Here is a 25,998-nt window from a genome sequence, read left to right as displayed (position 1 = left end):
GCTCTGTCACATATGCCTCAACTGTCCCGGGAAAACTGGGACATCCCATTTTTTTCATGCAAGAGTGTGGTGGCCATTTTGGGTGCTGTGATCTCGTGCCATTGCATGATCTCCTATGGGTCCCATGACTCACCCTGGAGCGAGGTCCGGAAGATACAAGGAAATTCTCTTTGTGTGTCCAGTTTTGCCCTCATGCTATATTGGATACAGTCTTTCGTGTTCTGTCCTTGAGCCCAACAGGAGAGCTTCATGGGTGCCCTCCCCAACCCCCACTATGTTTTGCACCATTCAGGTTCTACTTTGCCTCTATGAATTGCATGACTTGTGCTGTCCCTTTTTCACACTATGTTGACAAGCAGGACTAGATTGGGGGACAAGCTCTGGATGGATGTGTCAGTGAGTGCAAGGGATGGATGAGATACATCTAATGGCTCCTTAAAATGATCATCTGGATGTACTGTTAAAACCAGTGACATCACTGAAGCTCATAATCGGATGCTGTAGAAATCAGATGTGTTATTTCCCTCAAAAGTTCTTCTACAGCTCAGAATGAAAGTCTCACTTTTGTATGCTCCCAAAGGGTACTTTTTAAAACTTTAAATATGCTCTTAGCCCAAGTCCTGGATCTCAGTTAGGGCTTGCACAAACCTAAGGAAATCCCCACCACCACCATCTTAGAGGTTTATTAAAAGGCTTTATGGACTGGTTGACAAGGCTAGTGGTGCTCCAAAGCATTGCGTGGTGCTCAGGGAGGGAAATGTGCAACCCCTGAACTTGACTGGGAAGCTTTCAGACCCAGATAGCGGGTAACAAAAGCAAAAATTTTCATTACAGGCAATGCTCACTATCCATAGCTGTCAACTTTTCCCTTTTCTTGTGAGGAATCCTATTCAGAATAAGGGAATTTCCCTTTAAAAAAAGGGAAACGTTGACAGCTATGTAACTATCCTTGCCACCCATGTTTTCGTGACCTGTCTAGCATGGCAAAAACAGTCAAAACTTCCTCCCTGGTGCCTACTTCTTCAGGGCAAATTACAGCAGTAATTACCCATTTCCAAATCACAATGAGTGGAATAAAATCCTCTTGAAAACCATTCCACAAAATTTAGTAATCCACCTTATGTTAGTGATTAGTAGCTATTTACAAGGTGGTCACTTGACCCTTTATGTGTCCACTCAGCTGCTTCGATTTGTGGTACTCTTTTTGGCACCTACTTAAAATATTTTTGTTTAGGCATTCAAGACATATTGGTTTTAATTATCGTATAATGTTTTCACTGTTTTTATTGACAATTTTAATGTTTCTTGTAAGCTGCTTACAGTTTTTACTATAATCAAGTAGTATATAAATATTGTTAAATACGTACCCAAGTCCTACCCAACACCCTGGTTGACTGGGGTAATTCTTATTTTGCTGCAATGGCCTGGTTTATAAATCATTGATACTTACATTGATTAGAAAGTCAGTTTAAAAAGGCTTTCTCCCACTTTCTGTAGTGTGTCTATGGCATTTAATTGTGATATATTGGCAACTAGAACTCCAATCCTAAAAGCAAATACTTGGTAGCAAGCACTATTGAATAAAATGAGAGTTGCATCTGGGTAACTGTGTACAGGGTCATACTGTTAGCCACAGATACAGATGCAAATTCTTCTCTATCATTCTATAATGTGACATGTTTGATTAAGTCAAAAGGCTTTTTGCAGCTTTTATTAGCAGAAGCATTCAAGACCTGAACTGACAATGACATGGAGAATGGCTTAATTTAGAATAAGCTTGAAAGAAAACAAATACGCAGTGTGATGAAAATTAATCAAGGGAATATCAAGTCAACACTTTAATATGAACATAATTATGTTTGGCAGAATGGGTGTTCTTCTGGATTTAGCTTTCATGCCTTAACCCATGCTTTGCCACAGATTAACTGTTCTGTTCAAACAAAGTGCATTTCATGTGTTTTCTGTCAAATGAGTACTACACCTGCTCAGACAGTCTGGCCTTCTTTTGAATTGGGTCCTGCTTTCATTGAGCTGGGCCTGACGTGACATGGGGTTCACACTCTGCTCCCACTACTATTGAGGATCTCTATCAGCCCTCTAGACTTCCTCATGCAAAAGAAGAAGGGAACTATAGCCTGAGGAGGAGGTAACCTGGTGGCAGGGAGAGAGGACTTGCAAGTAGGGATGGGGAAATCTGTTAATTTTAGTTTCTCTTGGGCTCTCATTTTTCCAATCTTAAATTCACTTATACAAATTTACACATCAGTCTGCAATTTTTATTTTTTTGTATGCAGTACAGTTTTGAATTCATTTCCCCCTAATATACACATTTTTTGCAAAGCACTTTCCTGTAATATAATACATTTTTATGCACACTTTACCCAATTAAGTGTTTTTTTGTACACGTTGCTTGACTGGAGAATGCATTGCAAAATCTGGAGAAGGGCAATTTCAAATGTATGGGTTGTGTGTCAGCTGATGTATTGTTTCAGAAAGTGTGAATTTTGTTTGCCTTAAAACGTAAACAGAATTTTTCTCTCATCTTTACTTGTAAAGCTCAGTTGAAAATGATGTGACTCATTTCTTGCCAGGGATCTTGGGACTCATAGTTTTTCCCCAGCTAATGAGAAGCTGTGTTGAGCCCCTTATCTATAGTAGTGAGTCCTGTCTGCCACATGTTGCCTTCTTCTGTTTCTTTTCTTCAAAGAGGTTCTGTTTTGTTGTTGGCTTAGGAAAGGTGCATGGCTGGGGGACTTGCAGGAAACTGCACTTCCTCCATTTGAGCTTTCCAAACATTCCTATTGACTACTCAGAAAGCCCCCTCCCCCCCCCCAAGTATTCAACAGGAATGTTGAAAAATCAAAATGGTTTCTGGAGTAAGCTGTGGCAGGGGTGGCCTCACATGTCACTAGTTCCTTTTCAAACTAAAATGTCATATTTGTAGTGGAAAATGGTCTTTGTCCTTTCACCCCCCCCCACCCAAGATTTGCAAAGAAAGAAAGTTATCCAAAATAATCTCTCTCACACACACCTTGTCTTTTCGCTCTGCAGAAACTACAGGTTTATTGAACGGCTCATCGATCCTTCTGAGTTGAATCCACTTAGAGCAAAATGGCTGCAGGAAATCAGCTCGTATATTCCAGTCAGCCCCACAGAACAGGGCTGCTTTCTTCACGATTGAACACAGGTGTGTCAGAAAACATTGGAAACATAACTCATTATTGATTTTTCATTAATGTTTGACAAGTGAAGTTGGAGGCAGAAATACAATGACCGTTACCCTTGATACAAAAGATTATATGAAATAAATGTCACTGTGAAAATCTCTTTAGTATACCAACCCACAAGCCCAGCCCTTCACATGTTTACTAAGGTGTAAGTCCCATTGAATAGAGACGCGGGTGGTGCTGTGGGTTAAACCACAGAGACTAGGACTTGCCGATCAGAAGGTCGGCAGTTTGAATCCCTGAGATGGGGTGAGCTCCCGTTCTCAGTCCCTGCTCCTGCCAACCTAGCGGTTCGAAAGCACATCAAAGTGCAAGTAGATAAATAAGTACTGCTCCAGCGGGAAGGTAAACGGCGTTTCCGTGCGCTGCTCTGGTTCGCCAAAAGCAGCTTAGTCATGCTGGCCACGTGACCTGGAAGCTTTATGCCGGCTCCCTCGGCCAATAAAGCGAGATGAGCGCCGCAACCCCAGAGTCGGTCACGACTGGACCTATTGGTCAGGGGTCCCTTTACCTTTACGTCCCATTGAAGAGAACACGTGTAAGAATTCTGCCAGCAATCTGTGGCCCTCCAGTTTATTGTTTTCTAAACATTTCTTTAATAACTGGGTGAATGTTCCAATTCTCCAGCTGTAATTAGTTGGATAGATTCTATAGCCTTTTTTTGTTTAGAAGCAACAGGGCTTGGTATTTTGCATCTTCACCTAAAAGATCTCAGGTCACAGAGCAGGGAAATGTTTCTGCATGGAAAAAATGTGTGAAAGTTGGTAGAAGGAAAACTGGCATGCAATGGTGAGTTGGGTTTCCTCAGCTTGCTGGACTAGGTTCTATAAAGTCTTCTAGTATTCACTGAGTTTCCATGTTTAGATTTCCAAAACATTTTAGTGAAATGTGCCATACACATAGACCCACATAGAAATGGGCTTATTAACACTTTGTCTCTGTCTCCTCTACTGCATTATGAGATATAAAATACCTATACCTAATTTAAGGAATGTTGGAATTTGTAACATTTTGAAGAGATGTTTGATAAACACTGAACATCATAAGCCTTGTTTCAGCTGTTTGCCGTTTGTTTTTTATTTGCCAAATAGCTGCCTCTTCCATTTGGTTTTATTAGCATTATTTGATTCTGACCCAGTCATTCTGATGCTTTTACTGGAAAATTTACTCTTTGTCAGTGATGTGAAAGATGAAAACCATTAGTACATATAAGCACTGAAACCCAAACCAGTACTTGGTATTTTGCAGGACCAGGAATGAAATTCCATTAACTTTGCACTGAACTATCAATTATCTAAAATGTTTAATTTGTGGAGCATGTCTAGCAGACTGCAAGCATTATTAGATTTGTAGCTTTTATTGTGTGTTTGCAACTGCATTTTTGAAAGACGATCAGGGCTCCTCCAACTGACCTATTTATACAGCTTTCACCCTGATTTGCTTGCACAAAGTCTGTGTGATGTTCAGACTATGCCCAGTCTTTATTGAGCATTTCGTCTGATTTGTTATATGACAATGAGCTTTCATCCTGCTTTGCTTGTGAGGAATATATACACATTCTCCTTAACCATTCATTCTTCCCACACTTTTTAGTGTATTTGCCCCAAAACTTCTCTAATACAAAGATCTGTTGGTTTGTTTTTAAAGTGCAGCTCTTGCGCTAGGCTGACAAAGCACTTTAATCTACTTTTATTTTGCAAACCTAACGTTCTGGTGTGCACTTGAATCTCTCCTGCAAAATAGTAATGGCCTGGAATATTGTCGAGATTAGCCAGAATAGTTGCATTAGAATTTTGAGGAAATAAATTTTCCTTCAATAAATAATCCCATATAGTCGCACCTCTACTTACGTATCCCTCCAGTTACGTAAACTTTGGGATACGTAAGTGGCAAACCCGGAAGTATATTTCTGGGTTTTTGCCACATGCATGCGGTCATTCCGGTTGCAAAAACATTGGGATCCTTCCAGACCTCCAGAATGTATCCCGTCCGCAACTGGAGGTACCACTGTATTTTAAAAAATTCCCACAGTGAGAAACTTATACTTTCTGGCCCCCAAGCGTCTCCAAGAACACATCTATCTGATCAAGTTCCCAACCAGATCAGCTGGGAACTGGAGCACCTTTCATAAAAGAAGAGCAAGAACTTCTTGGTGATACTTAACTCGGGATATTTAATGATCCCTCAGGGTTGCCATATTTCAAAAAGTGAAAAAAAAATTCTTTTCCCAAAATTGTTGAGTTGCCATATGTCTGAATTTTCCCAGACATTTTTAGCAATTTCCACCCAGACGCTGCTTCCAACTGTACTATTCATTTTTTAAAAAATGATATTTATTGAGAATTTTAAAGTTACAAAGAGAAAAGAAGGAAAAAACAAGAGAAAGAGAGAAAGAAAGAAAAAGGTAGATAAAAGTAACAATTAAACAATACAAATCAATAAAAACCAAAGTCAAAAAGAAAAAACAGAACACACAATACATCAAAATCAAAAAGCAAAAATAAACAAAAAAAAATTAAAAACAAATCCAATATTCCCAAATCCTTAACTTTCATTAACTTATTTCATCGACCTCCTCACACCTCCCTTTTTTTGTATTCTAGTTGTTAATTATTTCAGCAAATCCTTTCCATCTTTCACAATATTCTGTCATTAAATTACCTTAATCTATTTTAACCTTATCTTACCATAAAAAAACCCTAAAACTTAAAACTTAAATCTTATTTATACCAATTTCTCATAGCCATAACATATTCTTACATAATTCTTTTTAACATTTCTGCTAAAGCCAAATAATTTCATTCCAACATTTTTCTAATACTCATTAATTTTACGATACTTTTCTAAATAAATTTTTAAAACTTTCTTCCAATCTTCATCCATCGTCTCTTCTTCCTGGTCTCAGGTTTTGTCAGTCCTTTCTATCCCATCCATCTAGTTCATCAACCTGGTGACCTTATATCCGAGGCTCTTAAGTCTTTTCCATGTCCCTTCCGCAGGTCTTCTTCATGTTTATACCTGTACTTTACTTTGTCTTCTGCTCCTTTCACTCGGGAAGACTCCAGCTTGACAATATTTTTGTCCCTTCTCGACAAGTCAACTCCTTTTCCATAGTCAACACTGAAATCCATGTGATATTTAAAGGCATGTTTCAAAGTCCCTCCAAAGTTAAGGGCCCCCACAACTCCGAACTCCCCCCGGCCCAAAGCCAGACTTGAAAGGTCAAAACATCCCTTCAAAGGGGATCCATCCAGCCCCCCATCTCCAAGCCAAACAGAACTCCATCTCTCCAAATCTGACTTTTTCCAGGTTCATTCGTCAAATCCAACAACTCATGTTCCTGCTGGGCCACAGCTCCCTCCATCTCTGCCACCTGAGGTCCAGCAACAACCTCCTCCCTCATCTGATCTGTCAAAGCACATTCCTGGATTAATTCCTGAGTGGGTTCTATATAGGTACCCACTGCCTGTCCAAAATTTCCTATCGCAACTGTCATCAAATCTATCTTCTCATGTAACTGTTCCAATAAAGCACTTGTCTTGCAAAAGGCAAGCACCAAAGCCTCTGAGCACATTCTTGTTCAAGGTCGAAGTCTGGTCCCACGATCTTTAATCTCTATAGCTGCAAAGCTCCCCAGTTCGACTTTAATAACAGTTTCACAAGCTCCCTCTAGGGGAAACAATTTCTATTTGTATCCATCTTTTTTTTTTTTTTAAAAAAAGCAGATCTAGCAACAAAGTTTTCCTTTTTCGAATATTTTGTCGATATTTTGTTCCTTTTAAATGCGAAAGGGAACAATGGAATCAATATGTTTCTCTTCTTTTAACTATCTGTCAAAAACGTTTGTCCATAGTCAATGAACTTCCCCAAAACGTCTGTCCTGACACCCCACTCCCAGGTTCGAGACCGTGGAAAATTACCTTTCTTTACTCTCTCTTCTGCAGGTTTAAACAGTCTAAAAAATGTTCCCCCCTCTTCTCCTGCTTCCAAGGGGGGTTCGGTAATTTTAAATGATGAAAATTTAATCCTTTACAAACGACTTTCTAAACTCTAGCTTGCCGTGTCTTTGCTTCAATCTATCTACAAAAGCGGAAGGCGGACTTCCTGTTTAGACCTTCCCGCTTTCGGTGCCTAATTAAGAAATTTCATAGTCCAATTTTCCGTTCTACTCATGGACAGTTGTTTAAAATCCAATTGTCCACAGGAAAAAGTCAGCGCTCTCCGGCAACAGCAATGCAGCTTCACTCCGTGAAAGAAGCAGTCGATTCAAAGCACCGCGCCACTCACCCCACGTCACTCCGGATCCCCAAAACAGGGTTTCCCTGTGAGTGGGGGGGGGGCGCAAAGGTGCCAGCCGAATCCCACGTCCACAGGCTTCTCCCGCCTGTGGTTTTTGATGGGTCTCCGCCTCGCCGTGACGGTTCAGACCCTGTTTTCCACGGAGCGGATTCCTCCCAATCGGAGGAAATCCACCATTGCCAGAGGCGCCAACCCGGAAGTCCCCCCAACTGTAGTATTCAGGCTATGTTCAGGAAACTCTGGACCTATGGCAACCCTGATTTAGTCTCTGTGCACTTTAGGAACTTGGTTCTGTTTTGTATGCGGTGCTGAGCATAGAGATATAGTGATATAACTGCATGGAACTGAACTGAAAGAAACAAAAGCAGCCTGTGGGTTCAGAATGGCAGTGTGATACTGCCTGCATGTTCTTGCATTGTTCTCCATGCAACTAGAAGCCAAACGTTCTAGCTTATTGTGGTTGATCAGGAATTGTGCATGCTGCCTGATTGCTCCTGCAAGTGGCTTCTTATTATGTCCAAATCAGACATGGTGGTCTTGCTTTTATCATTTCAGACCTATTGCTCACTCTTCACTTAAAAATGAGGCACAAATTGGAACTGCAACTAGGTAAAATAGGACAAGGGAACACCCTATATTTATATTGCTTTTGCCAATGTGCAAACCTCACCCATCTTGTGGTCCTCTGTTCTCCCCATTTACCCATTTGTTTTTTAGTTGGGTGGTTAGGGCTCCAGGACAGGCTGAAGAATGAGACTGTGTGGTATATGGGAAACTCCACATGACTCTCAACAAAATTCTATGCAGATTTATCCTGTGAAATGTTAATTCCTAAATGGTACCTAGTCATAGTGGATTCCAAACAGGAAAAAGTGGCACCATAAAGCCTAAAAACACATTTCTTGGGGTGTGAGTTTTTGTATGCTGTGTTGTACATCTGATTAAGTAGACTGAACAACACCAAATTTATACCGCAATAGATATGCTAAGCTTTAAGGTATGCAGGACCTCCACATCTCTTGGTCTGTTGGTCTTCTAATAGATTTTAGTACTACAGCCTTTCTCTCTCTCCCCCCCCCCCACTCCATCTCTCTCTCTCTCACACACAGACACACAGTCCTATTGATAACAAAATACCCTCTAATTTGCTAGGGAAAATATATTTTCTGGCTAGGCTGTCCTATATTCTATATTTTCCTCCCTAGTAATTTTCCTTGTTTTGTTATTTTCTTTAGCTTTCCAGCAATGTTGTGAATGGAAGAATATCCGTCATGCATGTGTAAATAGTAGGAGACGTCTTAAAGAATTTTATAGATCTCCTATCATGTGTGCGCACAATGTCACTCAACTTTACTGCCAGGTAAGGAATTTGTTTTGATTAAGTTACAAAAAGCTGAAAAGATATAATGTTCTTTTTAAAGCTATAATTTTGAAGTATAAGTGGGTGCATCCCTATGTTTCCCCCTGAAAAAATTATGAAGAATTGGAAAGGCGTGCACTCTTAAGGATAAATTGCTCTCAAGAGATGAACATGCTGGTTTTTTAAATGCAAATATGTCAGTAAAAGGTTTATTCAGTTTTTTTGTAGTGATTTAGGGAGTGCCATTTGAGCTGCAGTTACTAATAATTCAGCTGATTTTAATGATCACTCTGTATAAGGTATCATGGGGGGGGGGGGCTACATGAGACCAATTCTCTGCAAAAATAAATAGTAGTGCAGGTCATGTGCTGGGTGTTTATGCAGATCAGATTCAGAATTATGCACATAGGTCTCTATGGAAATGGGATTTTGAAGGTATGGAAGTCCAGGGTTGGTTCATGGTATGACCTTGAACATTTTACCATGTGCTCATTTAATCTGAACAAGGTTAATTACAAGGACATACAAGTGGTACTGAGTGTTTTTAGTAGGAAAAAGAAGAAGAAAAAAGCAGTGCCAGAACTCATGTCTTGATAAAAGTGCTGTGAGTGTCATCACAAAATGGCTGCCAGAGGCAGCAAAGAAAGAGGGGATGGTACTCTGTACAGGTAAGTACTACCACAGAAAAAGCACTGGCGGTACTCAGTACTAGGACCCCTAAGCTGAGGTATACACTTCATTTTGAGGGTAGCTGCAGAGATTATTAGCATCTCATGTTGTAAATCAACATGAATCATTATTTCTTACCACCTCTCTGCTGCTTTTGTAGTGTCCCCTTGGGATGATAGCTATCTATGATGAGTGATTTGACAGTATTTGACATTAAAATTGCTAAATGTAATTTCAGTTACTGACCTGGTTCACACTTAGACCTGGAAGGTTTGTTTGTGGTGAGTAAGGAGAAAGCTTAATCATGAGTCTAGGTTGGGACAACACACCAAACCAAACTTTGCATTAGCTCAGTGTGGCATGGGAGTAACAAAGACCGGGAGGAGGAGCAAATTGACTGCAAGTTCATCTCTGGAAACCAAACATTCATGTTGTCTCAGTAAGCTATAATGTATATTTCAGTGCTGAGACTCCAATTTTACAGACCTACACCTTGCTTTGTGCCAATATTACCGGAAAATGCCATTTTAAAGATGTGTTAGTATTTCTTACTGCTACCGTTCAACAGCTCTGAGTTGGCCATGACATGTCTCCCTTTTTTCTTTTATTTTTTGACACAATTGCAATCTGAATTAGTGGAGAATTGTACAAGTTTCCCGTCCTATGCCACATACCTATATGTGCCAGATATGTCATTCCCATGGTTCCTGATAACCTGCTAAAATTCAGCTTGCTGTCAGAAGGCACCTGAAGCTTCTGTCATAAGTTGAGTCAGTGAAAATACTAAAAATAATGAAAGATATTGAAACAATTTCTTGTTTGACATGTGTTTTGGCACGTGGATGAAAATCAGCTTGTAACGGGCACATGAGAGTCTCAACACAGTACTGTTTTATGGTTGGGCAGACTTTTGTGTAAAAAGATCTTCTATAAATGTATTCCACTCAGTCTGGAATGAAGGAAGAAGAATGAGCATTGGCCGAAGGATCAGCCCCAGTACCTGTCCCTGGCCACACCCCTGCCCACAGCCCATTGGCCTTCCAGGCAGGGGCGGGCCATTTACACCCTGTTACTAGATGGGTGGCACCAGGCCAGGTAAGTCCTGCACGGGGTCGCAAACTCCGCCCACCCGTTGGGAGGAGGTGAGCGGGAATTATAAATGTATTCCACTCAGTCTGGATCCCAGTGAGTTTCCAGGCTTTCATGATTATTCCAGGGAGAGTATTCTAGAATGTAACATTCTTAACATCTCCTCAAACAAACCTTTTGAAACCCTTACAAATTTTCTCTTGGAGTTATCCCAATTGTCACCAGACAGAAGATTAACAGGCTGCTTCCCCCCCTAATTTTCACTTTTTGAAAAGAACGTGAATATATATATAAATGATTATTTGTTTACTTTTGCTTTCCTTATCTCTGCATTTAAACACAGAAAAGGTATGTGTGCAGAAAGGATGTCTTGCTGCGTCCTGCAGCTGTGTAAAATCCAGCAGCAAAATCATTATCAAACCTTTTATTGGCATCACATACAAACATCCATAGCACATCATGGAATGGAAACAAGATGGCGACTGAGACAGCAGCCTAGTCAGAGCTCCTGCCTTCCATTAAGCTTTCAAGTAGCTTTTAGCCACTTCCTAATTCTAATTTTATATTTTTAACGTTTTACTGGCTGCCTCATCACCTCTCCTTGTTTTTAGTTTATTGTTTTATTGTTTTACTGCTCAACCTGACGTAACATAACAACTGTAGCAAAAATTCAACTCCTCAACTCTTTTGGTTTTTTAACAAAAAGGATTCTCTAGGTCCACCCCTACTCTTTCTGTGTGCTTGGGGGCAGAATTGTGTTTAATCACTTGGATCTGCTGCCATCACTTTGACCCTAATTTCAATTAGACTCCAGTTCTATTTTCCGTATTGCGGACTTTGCAAGCTTAGCTGATGGGTTGGCTTCTGCCATGATATAACCACTTTCCTACACTGATTGGAATATTGATTGCACTGTAGCTGTCAATATTTCTGCAGAGAGAGCAAAGCCGTAGCACCTTTATTGAGACCAACCTCCCAGCCCTACAAACAAGATCTTTCTATGCTGATGTGCATTTAATGCAAAGCGCAGTACAGCCCCCCCCCCAGCTTTCTTGAGATAGTCTGTTCCTCTTGAGATCCTGTCTTTTTATTCAAGAGAAGCACAGCAGGCACACGGGACAATTTATATTCTGACTGCTTCTCTCTGTGTTGTCTTCCCTCTAGCCGAGCAGAGTAATAATGGCAGTAAAGTTGTTACTGTTTAGTGACAGAAGCCCTTCAAAATGTTGCAGGGTAGCCTTTTCAGTGGTGGTGTTCTGGTTGTGGAATTCCTTCCAGAGGCAAATTTGCACCATTGCAAACAGTTTCTTCTTCCTGTACTTGGCCTCTTCCCCACCCTTTTCATCCAAGACAAACAATGGACCGTACACAAATAAAATTTGGCTCTGCACCTATGTCCATTGAGCTAGGAGTAAGCTCTATCAAATGAAGTGAGACTTCCATCTGACTAAACATGCACTGAATTGTCACACAAACTGAAGTCCCATTGAAACCAATGAGATATCCATTAGCTGCAACTAACAACTTTCCAATTTGGTTGTGACTTAAGCACAACCTTCCCTGGACTTGGGCCTTTGATTTTAATCTCTCAAAAGCTGTGCAATTATGGGAAAGGACCTTTATTATATTTTATTTGTTTAAATATATCGGGCACCACTTGATTACAATAGTCTCTAAGCAGTGAACAAAAGATACAATACAGGAAAGGTAGAAACTGGTTGAAACTATAAAATCATACTTCGATTAAAATGCCTGCTGAGATTTTAAAAAGTATTCAGTAGGCTGATTATAACATCAGCATATATTCTATAGCAGCATTCATCAGATGGAGCTGCAGTCTAAAACATCTGAAGGCATCAGGATGGTGATGTTTTCTTTAAACGCTAGCATAAGCAACACATTTTGATATTTCCAAAGCCGCAAAAGATAGACATGAACATATGCAGCTATAGGCTTATTTGCATCTGGGGCTGATGGCTAGGAATTGGGGAGAAATTTAATTCAGTTTGCATTTAAAAGTGAACCTACCACCTACTTGCTTTCTAAAATAATATGTGAACATAAATCGCAGCCTTTCTTCGAAATTTGCACTTCTCTGAATTTTGTGGCATAGTTCTCTAGCCATGTATGAGAATAACGTACCAAAATGCATTACATTGGCAAAATTGCTCTAAAAATGTGTGTGCTGGGCAAAATTGCATGCAAAAATTTGTATTTTAGGAGACATGCACTAAAATGCTCATGCATTTTCATGAGAACTTTAAAAAAAATAAAAATCACAAGCTGATATGAAAATCTTAAGGGTGGAAAAATGAGGAAGTGAGAGAAACCAAAACCTACACATTCACCCATCCCCAACGATGGCTAAGGAGTTAAGCCAAAGCCTTCACAGGAAAGGTGGGTTTTAAGAAAAGATTTCAAGTCAAAGTCAAAATGAAGTATTCTGGGAGGATATTCCAGGGCCTAGAGGACAGCAAAGGAGAAGGGATTAAGTAGATCAAGAGAGCAGAAAACATTGAGATTATATAGAAGGGTAGATTTAGGAGAATGAGGGCTGGCAGCATGTTTGCAAAGAACAGGAAAAGGTAAACGAGATTTTGAATAAGCAACAAACATTTGTTTGATATATTTATTTTGTAGGCTTCCTGCTATATTTGTTCCTTATTATATTTCACACCTTTAAAAATATTTGACTGTTCCGCTCTCCATATTGTACCATCCCCTGTACAATTCTTTATATTCAGTCATTAAGATTCCATTTTTCATCCAGATAAGCACAGGATATGTGAAATAATAGATTTATGTGGCAATCCCTATTCTCTCCAAAATCATCCTGACTGGCATTGATAGGATATCCTAATTTTCGCATCTGTTTTGATTTAGAACTATGCTGGCACTTCTGTTATTTTTCACTGAGAGTTCTGTCAAGGTAGCCAGTCTACTAGTACTATCCTGCTTCTCTTAATTAGCATTTTGGTTGTAACGCCTGAAAGAAGATGGAACATTGTATTATTATTTCTGACCACATCACAAGTTGAAGCTATGTTAGGTTTGCAAGTAGCAACACAGACAAGTGGAACTACCCAGCCAGAGGCAAACACTTGCAGCCCCATTCAGTTCAGTCAGACTCACACACGTGCTTAACTCTCATCCATTAAAATCTCTGTGTTGCCACATGAAGACTTGAATATGGACCATGTGTTACTGAAGTTCTGACATACATCAGTTATGTGTATCTTCATGATGCAAAGCTATCTTCAAAGAGCACTTGGGTATTTATTCAGGGCATTATAGGGAAAGTGGCAAATAGTGCCAAAGAAATTGGCTATAATTCAACAGTTAAGCATTGCTCTTGCAAGATAATAGTGATGGTACCCAATCTCAGAATGGGAGAGGGTGGTGTGTCAAAAACCTAGAAACTGCCTAGAAACCTTTAAGATGAAGTCTCGGCTTCTCAAAAGCTTGGGTCTAGTTCCAAAATGGCCCAGGAAAGGTGACAGGCCCAGTTTGGGTAGAGTCCACATTTAAATTTATTTATTTATTTAGGCTTCATTTGAATCGGGCCCAGATTTATTTATGCACTCATTTCAGTCCCACGGGTGCAGTACTTGGGGCAGCTTGCAACAATTTAAAATCACGCTGTCATATAAAAACAGTTAAAATACAGTAAGCTGCAACAAAGGCAAAGATCACCAGATAAAAACACAACCGTTATATAAAACAATAGGATACTTACCATGTGGATTAAAAATGTATTTACCAGCTGGCAAAAGACAGCCAGAGAGAGGGCCACAACTTATGCTTCAAGTGGCAATGCATTTCTCAGCATCGCTGCAGCCACTGACAAAGCTTTATCTCATGTGGCCACAAGCTATGAATGGCATCCAGCTAAGCCATGCTCACCCGTTGCAATCCGTGGGCTTAAGTCTGTTGGTTTCATTGGGTCCACTCCAACTTAGTTGGATCCATCCATTCTCCAAAGTTAGATCCATTCTGAAGCAGGCTGTGAGCAGCTCACACATGTTTGCAAGATAAGTTTTGTAATGAACCGATTTACAATTTCTACCAGTACTGGAGAAACTTTGACGGAAAATTTGTTTCCAGTGTTCATTTTATATTTTCAGTGAAAATACTATTTTCAGTGGTCACTTTTTTTATTTCTGCTTGCTAAGCTTTTGTCTGTATATGGACAGCGGAATATTTCACCAATTATAAAACGAAGCAGGAACTTCATGGCCCAAGGAATGCTATAGGGATTGGAGTGTTTCATTAATTTATAGGCTATGTTTAAAGCCAAGCCCTTTGCTGGCAATCAAAACTTGCTATCGCCAATGGGCAGGCTCTGTTAATCTCACTGGGGATTAAATGAAGATCCTTCTTGTGTTCCCAGGAAATAATTAGGCAGAGCTGATTTATATAAGCACTGGAATCTGTTGTCTATTGATACTTTTTCTTATTTTAAAAAGTTATTGAAAATCAAAGACAACCCTTTCACACGAAAATCCACTCTTTATTTCATTCGCTCCTCCCAGCTTTGTTAATTTCAGGAGTTGAATTTGGAAAAGAAAAAGGCTTTTAAGAAGTGGTTATTACTAGACAGCTAAGAGTAAAAATTGCTGGCTGATCCACTGCAATTCAACCATGGATGTATCAATAGAGCATGACCTACCTTCTCTTTATTCTTGGTATACAGCACTGTTTGCATAGTCTGGTCAGCTTCAGGTTGGAGGGTGACCTTCCTGAAGTCTCCTCTGGGGGCCCCTCTCCTATTCCATTGGCTATCCTGGTGATAGTGGGGTATGGCTGGGGGTACTGAATGACCACAGGGGCAGCAGTGCTTCTGTGAGCTCCCCCCAGCAGTAGGGTTGAGCGCCATTGCTAATAAATTTCCCATCATGCCACTAACATCCACTGAAGCCCGCCATTTTTATTTTTCACAGTGGCCTAGAGGGAAAAGTAAAATGGCGGCAGCTCCAAGACTGGGCCTCTTATGGTAGTGCTGGGCCTGAGGGTGCATTTAAAACCTTCTAAGCAGTGTGCGAAAATACAAGATAGAAACAAGAAAACAGAATCATAAAAATAGAGACACAACATAACAAACCAGTAAAACAATGTTTGAAACACATATGCAAAGAGGAACTCAGTAGTAACAGGGTCTGACCTGATGAATCAAGGAAAACCTAGGCAAATATATATTTCTTTCTGAGAGAACTGAAGCAACCGAGGGTTGATGTTTCATGTATGGCAGAGGTTAGGGCAATTCAGAATGCAGGGGCAATGGTTGAAAGTGCCTGATTTTGCGTCACTGCCCTGTGATATTCTGTAGGGTGTGGTGTCGCAAGTAACATTTCCCCAGATGATCTAAGTAAACCTACATGTTTATACAGGGGCAAGTAGCCTATCGCATAACCTGCTCCTGAGCTTGTTCAAGGCTTTATATATTAAGGAACAGATGTGGGCAAATGCAGTTTAAATGTCCTTGACTTTGAGTTTGAGAAGTGAAGGTTGCAAGCCCAGGCTATCTTTCTGGGCATATGAAGACAGAGAACGAGAAGTCTGTGCCATCTACAACTTGTGATGCAAATGGCTGAGATTACTGAAGGAGCAAGTTACCGTAGGCAGGAGCTGATGCCATATCAGCAAGTTGACTGGCAAATGGAAAGAGTAGACTTTTAGTTCACATTCTCCAACAAGTCTTGAAACGGCAGCCGTGACTTGATTTCACATTGCAGTATTCCAATTAACAGTCCAATATTTCTTTCAACTTTAAGAAGTGATAGGGAAGCTAACCTCACTGCATTAAAAACAATAAAGAAGCAGATATTTGAAGTGTGCTTATGAGAGAGATGACATCTTCGAAAGGATGGGACGGCCAACTAAGCCATATCTTGTTTTCATCTTCATGGAATGATCACATTTATATCAAATTTATGTCAGTAGACTCTTGCGTGGTAGTTCTGTCTACCTCTTCTCCTCCCCTCTGTTGAATTTGTGCTTTAAAACAGGTAAAATGTGCTTATGGGGAAGTTTGCAAATTATCACATGAAAGCTAAAGAAAAATCGATGGGAGTATTTCCCTTAGGACTGAGCATACTGATTATAAAAATATTAATACTTAATGCCTTTATTACATCTCTTATGTACACAACAGAATAGGGTGGCAGGAGTGGGAGAATGGCTTATGGTTTAAAATAGAAGCAGTGATATATGCAAATCTTCCAAATGTCAATTTTGTGGGCAGGATTTCTGTTTAGGGTAAAAAAAAAAATGAAGAAAAAAAGATGATAAGTGAACACAACTGTTTCAATCTCATGAAGTGTATCACAGATGTGCCCTTTTCCAAACCAGATACCTGCACATAACATATGACAACATTGATGAGAAAACTGATATTTCCAGCTACCTACAGTAACACTTTATCTGTAATAATACTTTGGCTGTTCTTGTTTGAATTACAAATGTTTCCTCTCATGCAGAGAATGGCAATGAATGTTGACAATGTAATGCATTGCTAAATTCTGTAATTCTTGCAAACAGCGCAGGCCGTGGTAGAATAAAATGTGAAACACTCATTTGCACAACAGAACTATGCATTTTGCATTGGCGAGGGAAGGGAATATGCTACTGTTGCAAGATTTCTGTTTAGTTTGACTTTTCAATTTTTACAATGTAAAAATATCAGAGTCTGAAGAGGCACAATGTACCAGGAATATTTTCCTTTGCTATACTTCTGGAAACGAATGAAAACCATAGTCTTCCACATCTCTTTGATTCATTTTCATAGTTTTTGTTCAAGCAACTTCCTAGAGAATAATACCATTTTTGTTTATCCATTGCCTATAGTTCTGAATCCCATTCTGTATATAATTTTACATATATAGTGGTACCTCGGGTTAAGAACTTAATTCATTCCGGAGGTCCATTCTTAACCTGAAACTGTTCTTAACCTGAGGTACCACTTTAGCTAATGGGGCCTCCGGCTGCCGCTGTGCCGCTGCCGTGCGATTTCTGTTTTCATCCTGAAGCAAAGTTCTTAACCCAAGGTACTATTTCTGGGTTAGCGGAGTCTGTGACCTGAAGCGTCTGTAACCTGAAGCATCTGTAACCCGAGGTACCGCTGTATTTTAAAAGGAACATTTACAAGTGTGGCTGGAAACTGGCTGGGAGAGCTCTTCAAGCTTACATCTCTTCTTGGAAGCTATTGAGCTTTAAAAGAATCTAAAGAACAAAATCTATTTAAACTATGTAAGGAGAAGGGAGGAAGGTGCAGTTGTAGTGTACAGTGGAGCCTCGGTTGACGAATATCTCCATTAACGCATATTTCGGCTTTTCAACGCCAAAAACATGGAAGTAACTGCTTCGGTTTTTGAACGATTTTCAGAAGCCAAACGTGCCATGTGGCTTCTGTTTTGAGTTTCCCTATTGTATTGAGGTTTCCGCTTTCAGTTTTTGAACGTTTCAGAAGTCGGATGGTCTTCTGGAACGGATTACGTTTGAAAACCAAGATTCCATTGTAGTGATAAGTTTTGAAGTGCAGGAGCAAATCATGAGTTTTGGGAGAGCATATGAAGGAGGAATGACTAGTCTTTCAAGAAGACGTTTAGCAGCATAAATGCACAATCCTAACCATGACTCCTCTGAAGTAAGTCCTGTTAAATTATGAGGGACTTACTTCTTGGCAAATGAGGTTAGCATTGCCACCTAAACTTTTCTGTAGCATGACTACAGTCCTATGTATCATTGCCTAGTGGTAAGCTTCACTGAACTCAGTGGTGCTTACTTCTAACAGCACGGGCTAAACTAGAAAAGCACATTAAGCCTTTAAAAAGGGTATTCAGTCAGCTGAAATATTACATCTAGCTTTTAATTAGACATGCCAACAACATTGCAAAGAAGAGGTCCCGTTTGAATTGCTAGCATGATGTCGAAAACCCATGAAAGAAAAGGACCTCAAAGCGTTGTCATCGCCTGCTGGAACAAGGACTGGCTGTAAGTTACCCTGGTGGTCCAGCAGATGATGTTGCTGCTCCTGCTCTGAAAAAGGCCCCAGAAATGAGCTTCCAGGAGTGGCTTGCTCAGTGGGGCAGAGGCACAGCAACATCTTCCCAGCAGCAGCAGCTCTGTGGTTTATGAGGAAAGGGCAAGCTGGGACTGCACAGATATGCAGGTGAGGGCACCACATCAGTTTCAGTAGTAGATCTGCACAGATGTGATTTCCCTGCCATCTCTTCCCTCCGTCTTCCTGGTAAGCAGAAATGACACTGTTGCTTCGAGGCTATTGTTGCCTTTCTGTTCTTCTAGGCAAGCTGTGCCTGTGTGTTCCTTCACATTCCCCTTCCATTACACCACCAACCGCAGTTCTGAAGTAATGTAAGTGCTATTGTGGATCCAGAATTGGATATTATCCGCAGCTTCCAGTGGCACCATCACCATGAGCTTCTACACAATGATTTCCACTTACTTTCCAGCGCAGAGTTGGAACACCTCAAAAGGCTACCCAGGCCCCTGCCAAAGATATTTTCTCGGTGTTTAATAACTCTTACACATGAAAGCGGAATAGGATTCTGAAGTGCACCTCCAGTCCTCACTGCTCAAAGGCATTGCCTGCCCACATGTACTTAACAAATGAAGCTTTGATATGCCTATACACACACACACACACACACACACACACACACACACTTGAAACTTGATTATGGAATGAAGGATGACTTCCAGTATAGAACACAATAGAAATAATTGCTGTTATCTGACAGAGAGAAGAAATGTGTCAGATTAATATTCAGCCAGAACAAAACATTAGTTCACATAAACCCGCCATCCTCGGGGAACCCAAAATAGCATTAAACCTTTGGTAAATGAAGTAATATTTTACATTTTGCCATCATATGGGTGATTTTTTAAAAAGAACTTTTACAGCAGACTTAACAATACCAGAGATACAGGACAAAGCATTAGAATAGATATAGAGAAGAATCTTTCATTTTATAAAACACGGACCATCCTAAAAGGATGATATGAGCACGTATGCCTTTTTGTGTGTAGCCTTTTTCTGGATTTATCTTTTTAAAAGGAAAGGATTTCCATTGGGATTTGCTCGTCTAAATCCATTTTCTCTTCAGCATATGAAATGACAGTCCATTCTCAATGCCCCAATATTAATTTTTCAAGCATGTCTGTATATTCATCTGCCAACCATCAACAAATTTCTTGGGTTTCTATTAGCTTGTCTCAAGCTGCTGGCAAGCTAAATTTCTCTAACAGGCATCAATTCGACGTATTAAATGCCTGTTCTGCCCTAGAAGACATATTGATTATTTTTTTCTCAGCAAAGTGACAAATACCATTTTCATGACTATAATAGAGATTGATTACAATTTTATGGAACACAGAGGGAGTTGATCTTAGTGAGACAGCCTCAGGGCGTATAAAAATTGAAGAAAATCATTTGGATTAATAAAGAAATTAATGAATTCACGGGCTGATGATAAAGTTGAAGCATTCTAGAGATAATGAAAGCTACAGTAGATGCATGGTTGTTACTGAATTGTGAAGTAAATTTAAATGTGCTTAAAATTACTAGTGATTAAAAACTTGTGGAAAATAACTGGGTTTTTTTTGTTCAAATTTAAATGTAGTGTGGCTTAAGCTTGAGTTTTGAACAATTTGATGTTTTAAAAGTGCTGGGTGTACTTTTTGCACAATGGACTTTTCAAGGTAACGGTGTATTTAGATGTATAAAGTGAAATTATGTATCTCTCTGCATATCCCATATTCATGCATACTTACACACGGACCATATGAATTGCACTTAGAGAATCCTATCCTCCAGTTCTGTGTATGGCTAGCTGTTCCCCTGGAATTCCTCTGCTACTCTCAAGGAAAGACAGATTTACTTTTTCTTCGCTGGAGAGTAGCAGATGGACTTCTGTACATACAATATTTATGCACTAGGCAAGATGTGCAAGAACCAGACTGTAGGTTGCTGGATGTTAACCAGTCAATTTGGCTTAACAGGGCACAACATTATTATAAAAAAATATTTATATACCATTATGTCGTGTGTGTGTGTGTGTTTGTGCAATAAAACATAAATCTGAACAATAAAACACATCAAAAACATTTAAAAATGCTCCCTTTCCAGAATCCAAAACAAGTCTTAAAATCAGCACGGAGGGTTGCAACCCAAAGGTGTTCATCTGAAGTTTTGTGCACAGCTCCAAAGAACATGGAATCATAGACTCATAGGACTAGGGACCCCAATGGTCATATAGTCCAACCCCCTATAATGCAGGAATCTCAACCAAAGCACCCATGACAGATGGCCATCCAACCTTGGCTTACAAAACCTCCAAGGAAAGAGACCACAACTTCCTGAGGGAGACTGTTCCACTGTGGAACTTACTGTCAGAAAGTTCCCCCTGATGTTTAGACAGAATCTCCTTTCTTGTAACTTGAAACATGAACATGACTCTTTGTCCTACTCAAGACAGGTGTGAAGGCACATATTGTCTAATCACTTGATTTACAATTTACATTTAGAAATTCTAGGTCGCACCCAAGTGAGGCTGACCTAAGGGCTGCTTCACATATGGTATTTTATATCTGTAAAGTTTACAAGCTGATACATCTAAGAACAAATGCACTTATTGTATAGGTGCTCACACCAGGAAGTCAGAATTGGCTGTGGTGCTGTGTTGTGTATATATGTGGTTGTGTATATAGGTTTGTCACTATTTGCCCAGGCAGGCGCATTATGTGACCCATGAGAGCAGCAAAATAACCAGACTGTACAATGGTGAAGGGATAAAATTAGGCCAAATCTTTTTTGACAGCAGCAGGCAGTGGAAGGGTTGGCATGGCATTGAGTCCAGGATCAGTTCATCATTCCACAAGCCCCATGTTGATGGAATGGATCCACTGGGTTTGGATTTCTCCAAACCTGTACGACGGGAGTCGGCCCATGTTGAACCTTGCCGTGGTACAAGCCAAGCAAGCAAGATCTCACTGAGGGACCAGGGTGCAAATTCCAACCAGGCAGATACCGAAGCCATGCTTGGGGTTGCCATGGTCAATCCTCCCCATAGGCCCCTTATGCCCCCCCATACTATGTTTATCCTGTCCAATGCCATTTCTGCCCCCATACAATGGTCTTCCACCTAACAAAGGAAAGCCTTAATTTCACTGAGGGAAAGGCGGAAAAAACCCAACCAAGTGCCAATCAGGTTGAGAGGAAAAAAATCCTGCCAACATGCGACTCAAAATTGCTCAGTGAAGGCTCTAACCTGAGGGTTGGTGGGCAGGAAGCTCTCAAAGCAAAATGGCAGGAAGATCTCAAAGCAGGAAGCTCTCAAAGCAAAATGGCTGTGAGCTCCAGGGGAACCAGCCTTATATAAGCTTTCCCCTCCCCTCTTCAGCAAGGGCTCATGGGGCAGCTTTTTCCTATTAGCCCATCACACAGAGAAGATACTGGGCAAAACCTTGCCCAGTATTTTGCTGCAATCTATGGACTACAGTGCCACCGGGCAAAGGCATCCCACGTTTACTGGGTACAGAACAGGGCATAATGTGTACTGCAACTCTTTCAAGTTTTTAAGTCCTGGAGAAATCAGTCAGACTATTGTACCCTATGGTTTATTGTTATTATTTATCAAAAGCCAGTTGACATGCTTTATTATCTTTCTTTTGAAAAGTACAGTAAAATGATACATTTTCGTGGCTCAGTTTCCATGGGTAGCTTTGTAGAGGCCTTCTTTAACCAACACAACAAACTCTCTGCACAAAACTTGTGTGCAAGTCTATTTATCAATGACATGTGGACACCAAGAATAGAACCCTTTCTCTCCCGGGTAATATGACCTCATGCGTCTGATAATAAATTAAATGTTGGGTAGGTTGATGCAAAAGTAACATTTAATGTTAAAGGCATCTTTTTATCATGATTTGTTGTTGAAAGCAGCTGCAAGTTTTTTTTTAATTTAACAACTGCCCAACCACTATTGTAAGAAAAGAAAAGAATTTTTTCATACTAAAAGAGATTGTGAGCTTTGCAGTTGCTAACTCTTAATTCCAAATACCAGGGTAGTAGCCTGCAGCATATTATGCTAACGGAGATCTTTCATTAGAATCTCCTTTTTTACACTACTGTGAAAAAATGATCATGCAATGCACCCTTGTCTGTAGGCAGGTGGTTTTTTTTTTGTTTTGTTGTACTTAAGCTTGGATGAAGAGCTTGTTGCAGTGCACAGGGAGTGGTATATTTGGTTGACTAGCCCCCAATTTAATCCATAGTGCAGTTGCCAACTACAATGAAAAGTGCTCTGTGTCATGGATTGTTTCAAGGCAAATGGGCTAAGAATAAAAAGTTGGACCTACCAGTTGGTGCAAGTGCTTTGGATAAGATCTCAAGAGGCCTGTTCTGAGCCAGTTTGGAACTAGGACTCAATCCTCTGACTTGCAAGACATTCAATAGCATGTCGAACCTGACAGAGGTTGATGGTAGTTGTAGCCCAATGACAGCTGGAGGGCCACACACTCCTGATCCCTGAAATAATCTCTAAAGGAATAACTGAAATGTTACTCTTTGACAGTTGCGTGTGAAGACGCCCCCCTCCCCAAATAAAGACACAATAGACACAGAATTTAGTTTAAGGTTTTTGGCATTAATTTTGGCCACAACTTTATTGATTACAGCATGTGAGTGGTTGCTTAGGCATTGGTTCCAGACTACCTGACCTGCACTGTGGCAGGAACAGGACTGACACTGGGCACCACCATATGTCAGTAAGGGAAAGCATCCTGGGGGAGCAAGAAGCTGGCTTCGACCTCACAGTTCACCCAGATGCTTCTAGGGGCTCTAGTGTGGCCCTAGCCCCTTGACAGGGTTTGGACAAAAGCAAGGCGAGCCCCTGGATTCCTTTAACGGAATTCCCTAGCAGCAGTGATGGAGGGGCAGGCACAGCCAACCACTTCCCCTCCACAAAACATTGAACCAATGCCTAACCGCCAACCTTACAAAGTTGTGACGATTTGCTACACAGTAGGCAAAAACCAAGTGGCACCAGCCAAATAGCCAAATGGCAAAATTCCTACCAGGCCCCTGCTCCAAAACAAATGACCCTTAGACAGGCATAGGAAGGCCAAAGAACAGCCCTAAATATAGGGTGGGAGGGCGGGTGATCCGATGCATGTCACAGGAAAGAAAAAGCTCCCAGCAATGTGCAGCAGCTTAAATAGCCCCTTGGTAGCCAATAGACGACCCAACAGGCCAAATTTCTGCCCCTGCATCTGAAGGGCAACCACTGGGGTGTTGTGGCTATCCAAATGTTCCCGCCCCACAACAGGGAGGCAGTTTAGGTGATCTCACTGCAACACATGCCCTCCATGATGGAGGACACGATTTATGGAAAAGTAGAAAAAGTAGAGATGGTAGGGTTGACATTTTAGGTACAGTGAACCAGTTCATCTCTGAGTTCTAAAACATTGGGATAAATTATGATTTGTTTTAACAACAGGATAACCATCCAGCAATTTTATAACCATCGGAACAAAACTCAATGGAAACAAAATTTAAATAGGAGCCTTTAGGCTTAAGCTGAACTTACTCTGTGGTAGTTCCATTGAAAGTAAGTTAAAACTAGTGCCCTTTGCAGGAACCAAAATGTGCAAATTCTGGAAGGAAATAACTTAAATATATAAGTACATTTTCTCTAAAGAGCCTTGTGCAACATAATTTATAGTCCAACTAGGCTTGGTACAATTTGTTGTGACAGCAACGTTTACTTGGAAGAATTAAAAAAAAATCAAATGTTTTATTAGTTTGTGTTTAGAATATTTTTATTTTAAAAATTCAGAGCAGAAACCTTGAGAGCTCATATATACAGTCTGGAAAAATATTCAAGAGGAGACAAAGAGCAACTGCTAATGTAATAAGTAGCAGAGAAAGGTGTCTTTTCTTAGAGATGCTGGAACCCCAAATATATAACAATTTACTAATAGCAGCAATAATAAACTAATCAATTCAGTTGGAAGCCCAGTCCTGGGCATGTTTACTCAGGACCAACTAGATATGTTGGTGGCCCATCCATGTAGGGATGGGTAGGAATTCAGAAAACGTGACTTCCAAAGCAGACTCACCTGATCTGCAGCTTTCAGGCTAATGTGTGGGTTGAGGGTTGGTCCACTTCTGAATCTAGATGGCTACCTGATTTTGTGATGAGGTGGCCCAGGGCTGCTAACTCTCTCTTTCTTTTATTACAGACAGCAGCTATCTGGAGTGGGTAGTGTGCACTGCTCTTTTTGCATGTGTTAAAATAGGCTGCTGTCCCCCCTGGGAGTGCCAGAACCCGATGACACATCATCGTCATCATCAAAGAATCATAGAGTTGGAAGGGACACTGGGGGTTTCTAGTACAACCCCCTGCAATGTAGGAATATCAGCTAAAGCATCCATGACAGATGGCCATCCACACTCTGCTAAAAAACATCCACACTCTGCTCAAAGGAAGGAGAGTCCACCACCTCTTGTGAGAGTCTGTTCCACTGTTGAACAGTGCTTCCTGATGTTTAGTCGGAATCTCCCTTCTTGTAACTTGAATCCATTGGTCTGGGTCCTGCCTTCCAGAGCAGGCGAAAACACGCTTGCTCCATCTTCCATGTGACAGCCCTTGAGATAATTAAAGATGGCTGTTGTATCTCCTCCCAGTCTCCTCTTTTTCAGGCTAAACATACCCAGCTCCATCAACCATTAGTTAGAAGGTTTGGTTTCCAGACCTTTGGTCATCTTGGTTGCTCTCTTCTGCACGTATTCCAGCTTGTCAACATCCACCTTAAATTGTGGTGTCCAGAACCCAGGTGTGGTCTGACCAAGGCAGAATAGAGCAGGACTATTGCTTCTCTTAATCAGGGCACTTTATCAATGCAGCCTAGAATAGCATTAGCTCATGTTAAGCTTATGGTCTACTAAGGCCCCTAGGTCCTTTTCACATCTACCAATGGCAATCCAGGTGTTTCCCCATCTTATATTTGTGCATCTAGTTCTTCCTACCTAAGTGTAGAAATTTACATTTTTCTCCATTGAAATAAATTTTGTTACTTATGGCCCAGCTCTCCATTTATTAGATTTCTTACCCAGCCTTCATTGAAAAGTCCCATTGTGGATTGAGGCAATTTGAAAATGCATATTTAAATTAGTACAGTGGTATCTCTGGTTGGGGACGGGATCTGTTCCGGTGCTCTGGTCAGATCCCGAGGTTTTCGCAACCAGAGGGACCACTTCTGCGCATGTGTGCGGCGCGGTAGAGCATTTCTGCACATGGCGAAACACTTCCGGGTTTGCCGCTTTCACAACCTGAA

The 25,998-nt window shown here is 40.7% G+C and overlaps 1 protein-coding gene across 3 annotated transcripts in view; it reads left to right on the top strand.

The window, feature by feature from the left end:
* Positions 1–25,998, top strand: part of LOC308486152 (uncharacterized protein) — a 103,828-nt gene that overhangs the window by 32,652 nt on the left and 45,178 nt on the right. For all 3 annotated transcript variants that reach the window (XM_081022555.1, XM_081022553.1, XM_081022554.1), the window contains exons 3-4: positions 3,052–3,187; positions 8,762–8,886. In XM_081022555.1, coding sequence (XP_080878681.1) covers positions 3,052–3,181 — 130 coding nt within the window. In that variant the 3' untranslated portion in view covers positions 3,182–3,187; positions 8,762–8,886. The remainder of the gene's footprint in view (positions 1–3,051; positions 3,188–8,761; positions 8,887–25,998) is intronic.

The sequence above is a fragment of the Podarcis pityusensis genome (genome assembly GCF_964106645.2).
Source record: "Podarcis pityusensis genome assembly, chromosome: 10".
NCBI lineage: Eukaryota > Metazoa > Chordata > Lepidosauria > Squamata > Lacertidae > Podarcis > Podarcis pityusensis.
Note: the sequence above shows the minus strand (reverse complement) of the source record. Positions and strands in the feature narration are given on the sequence as shown.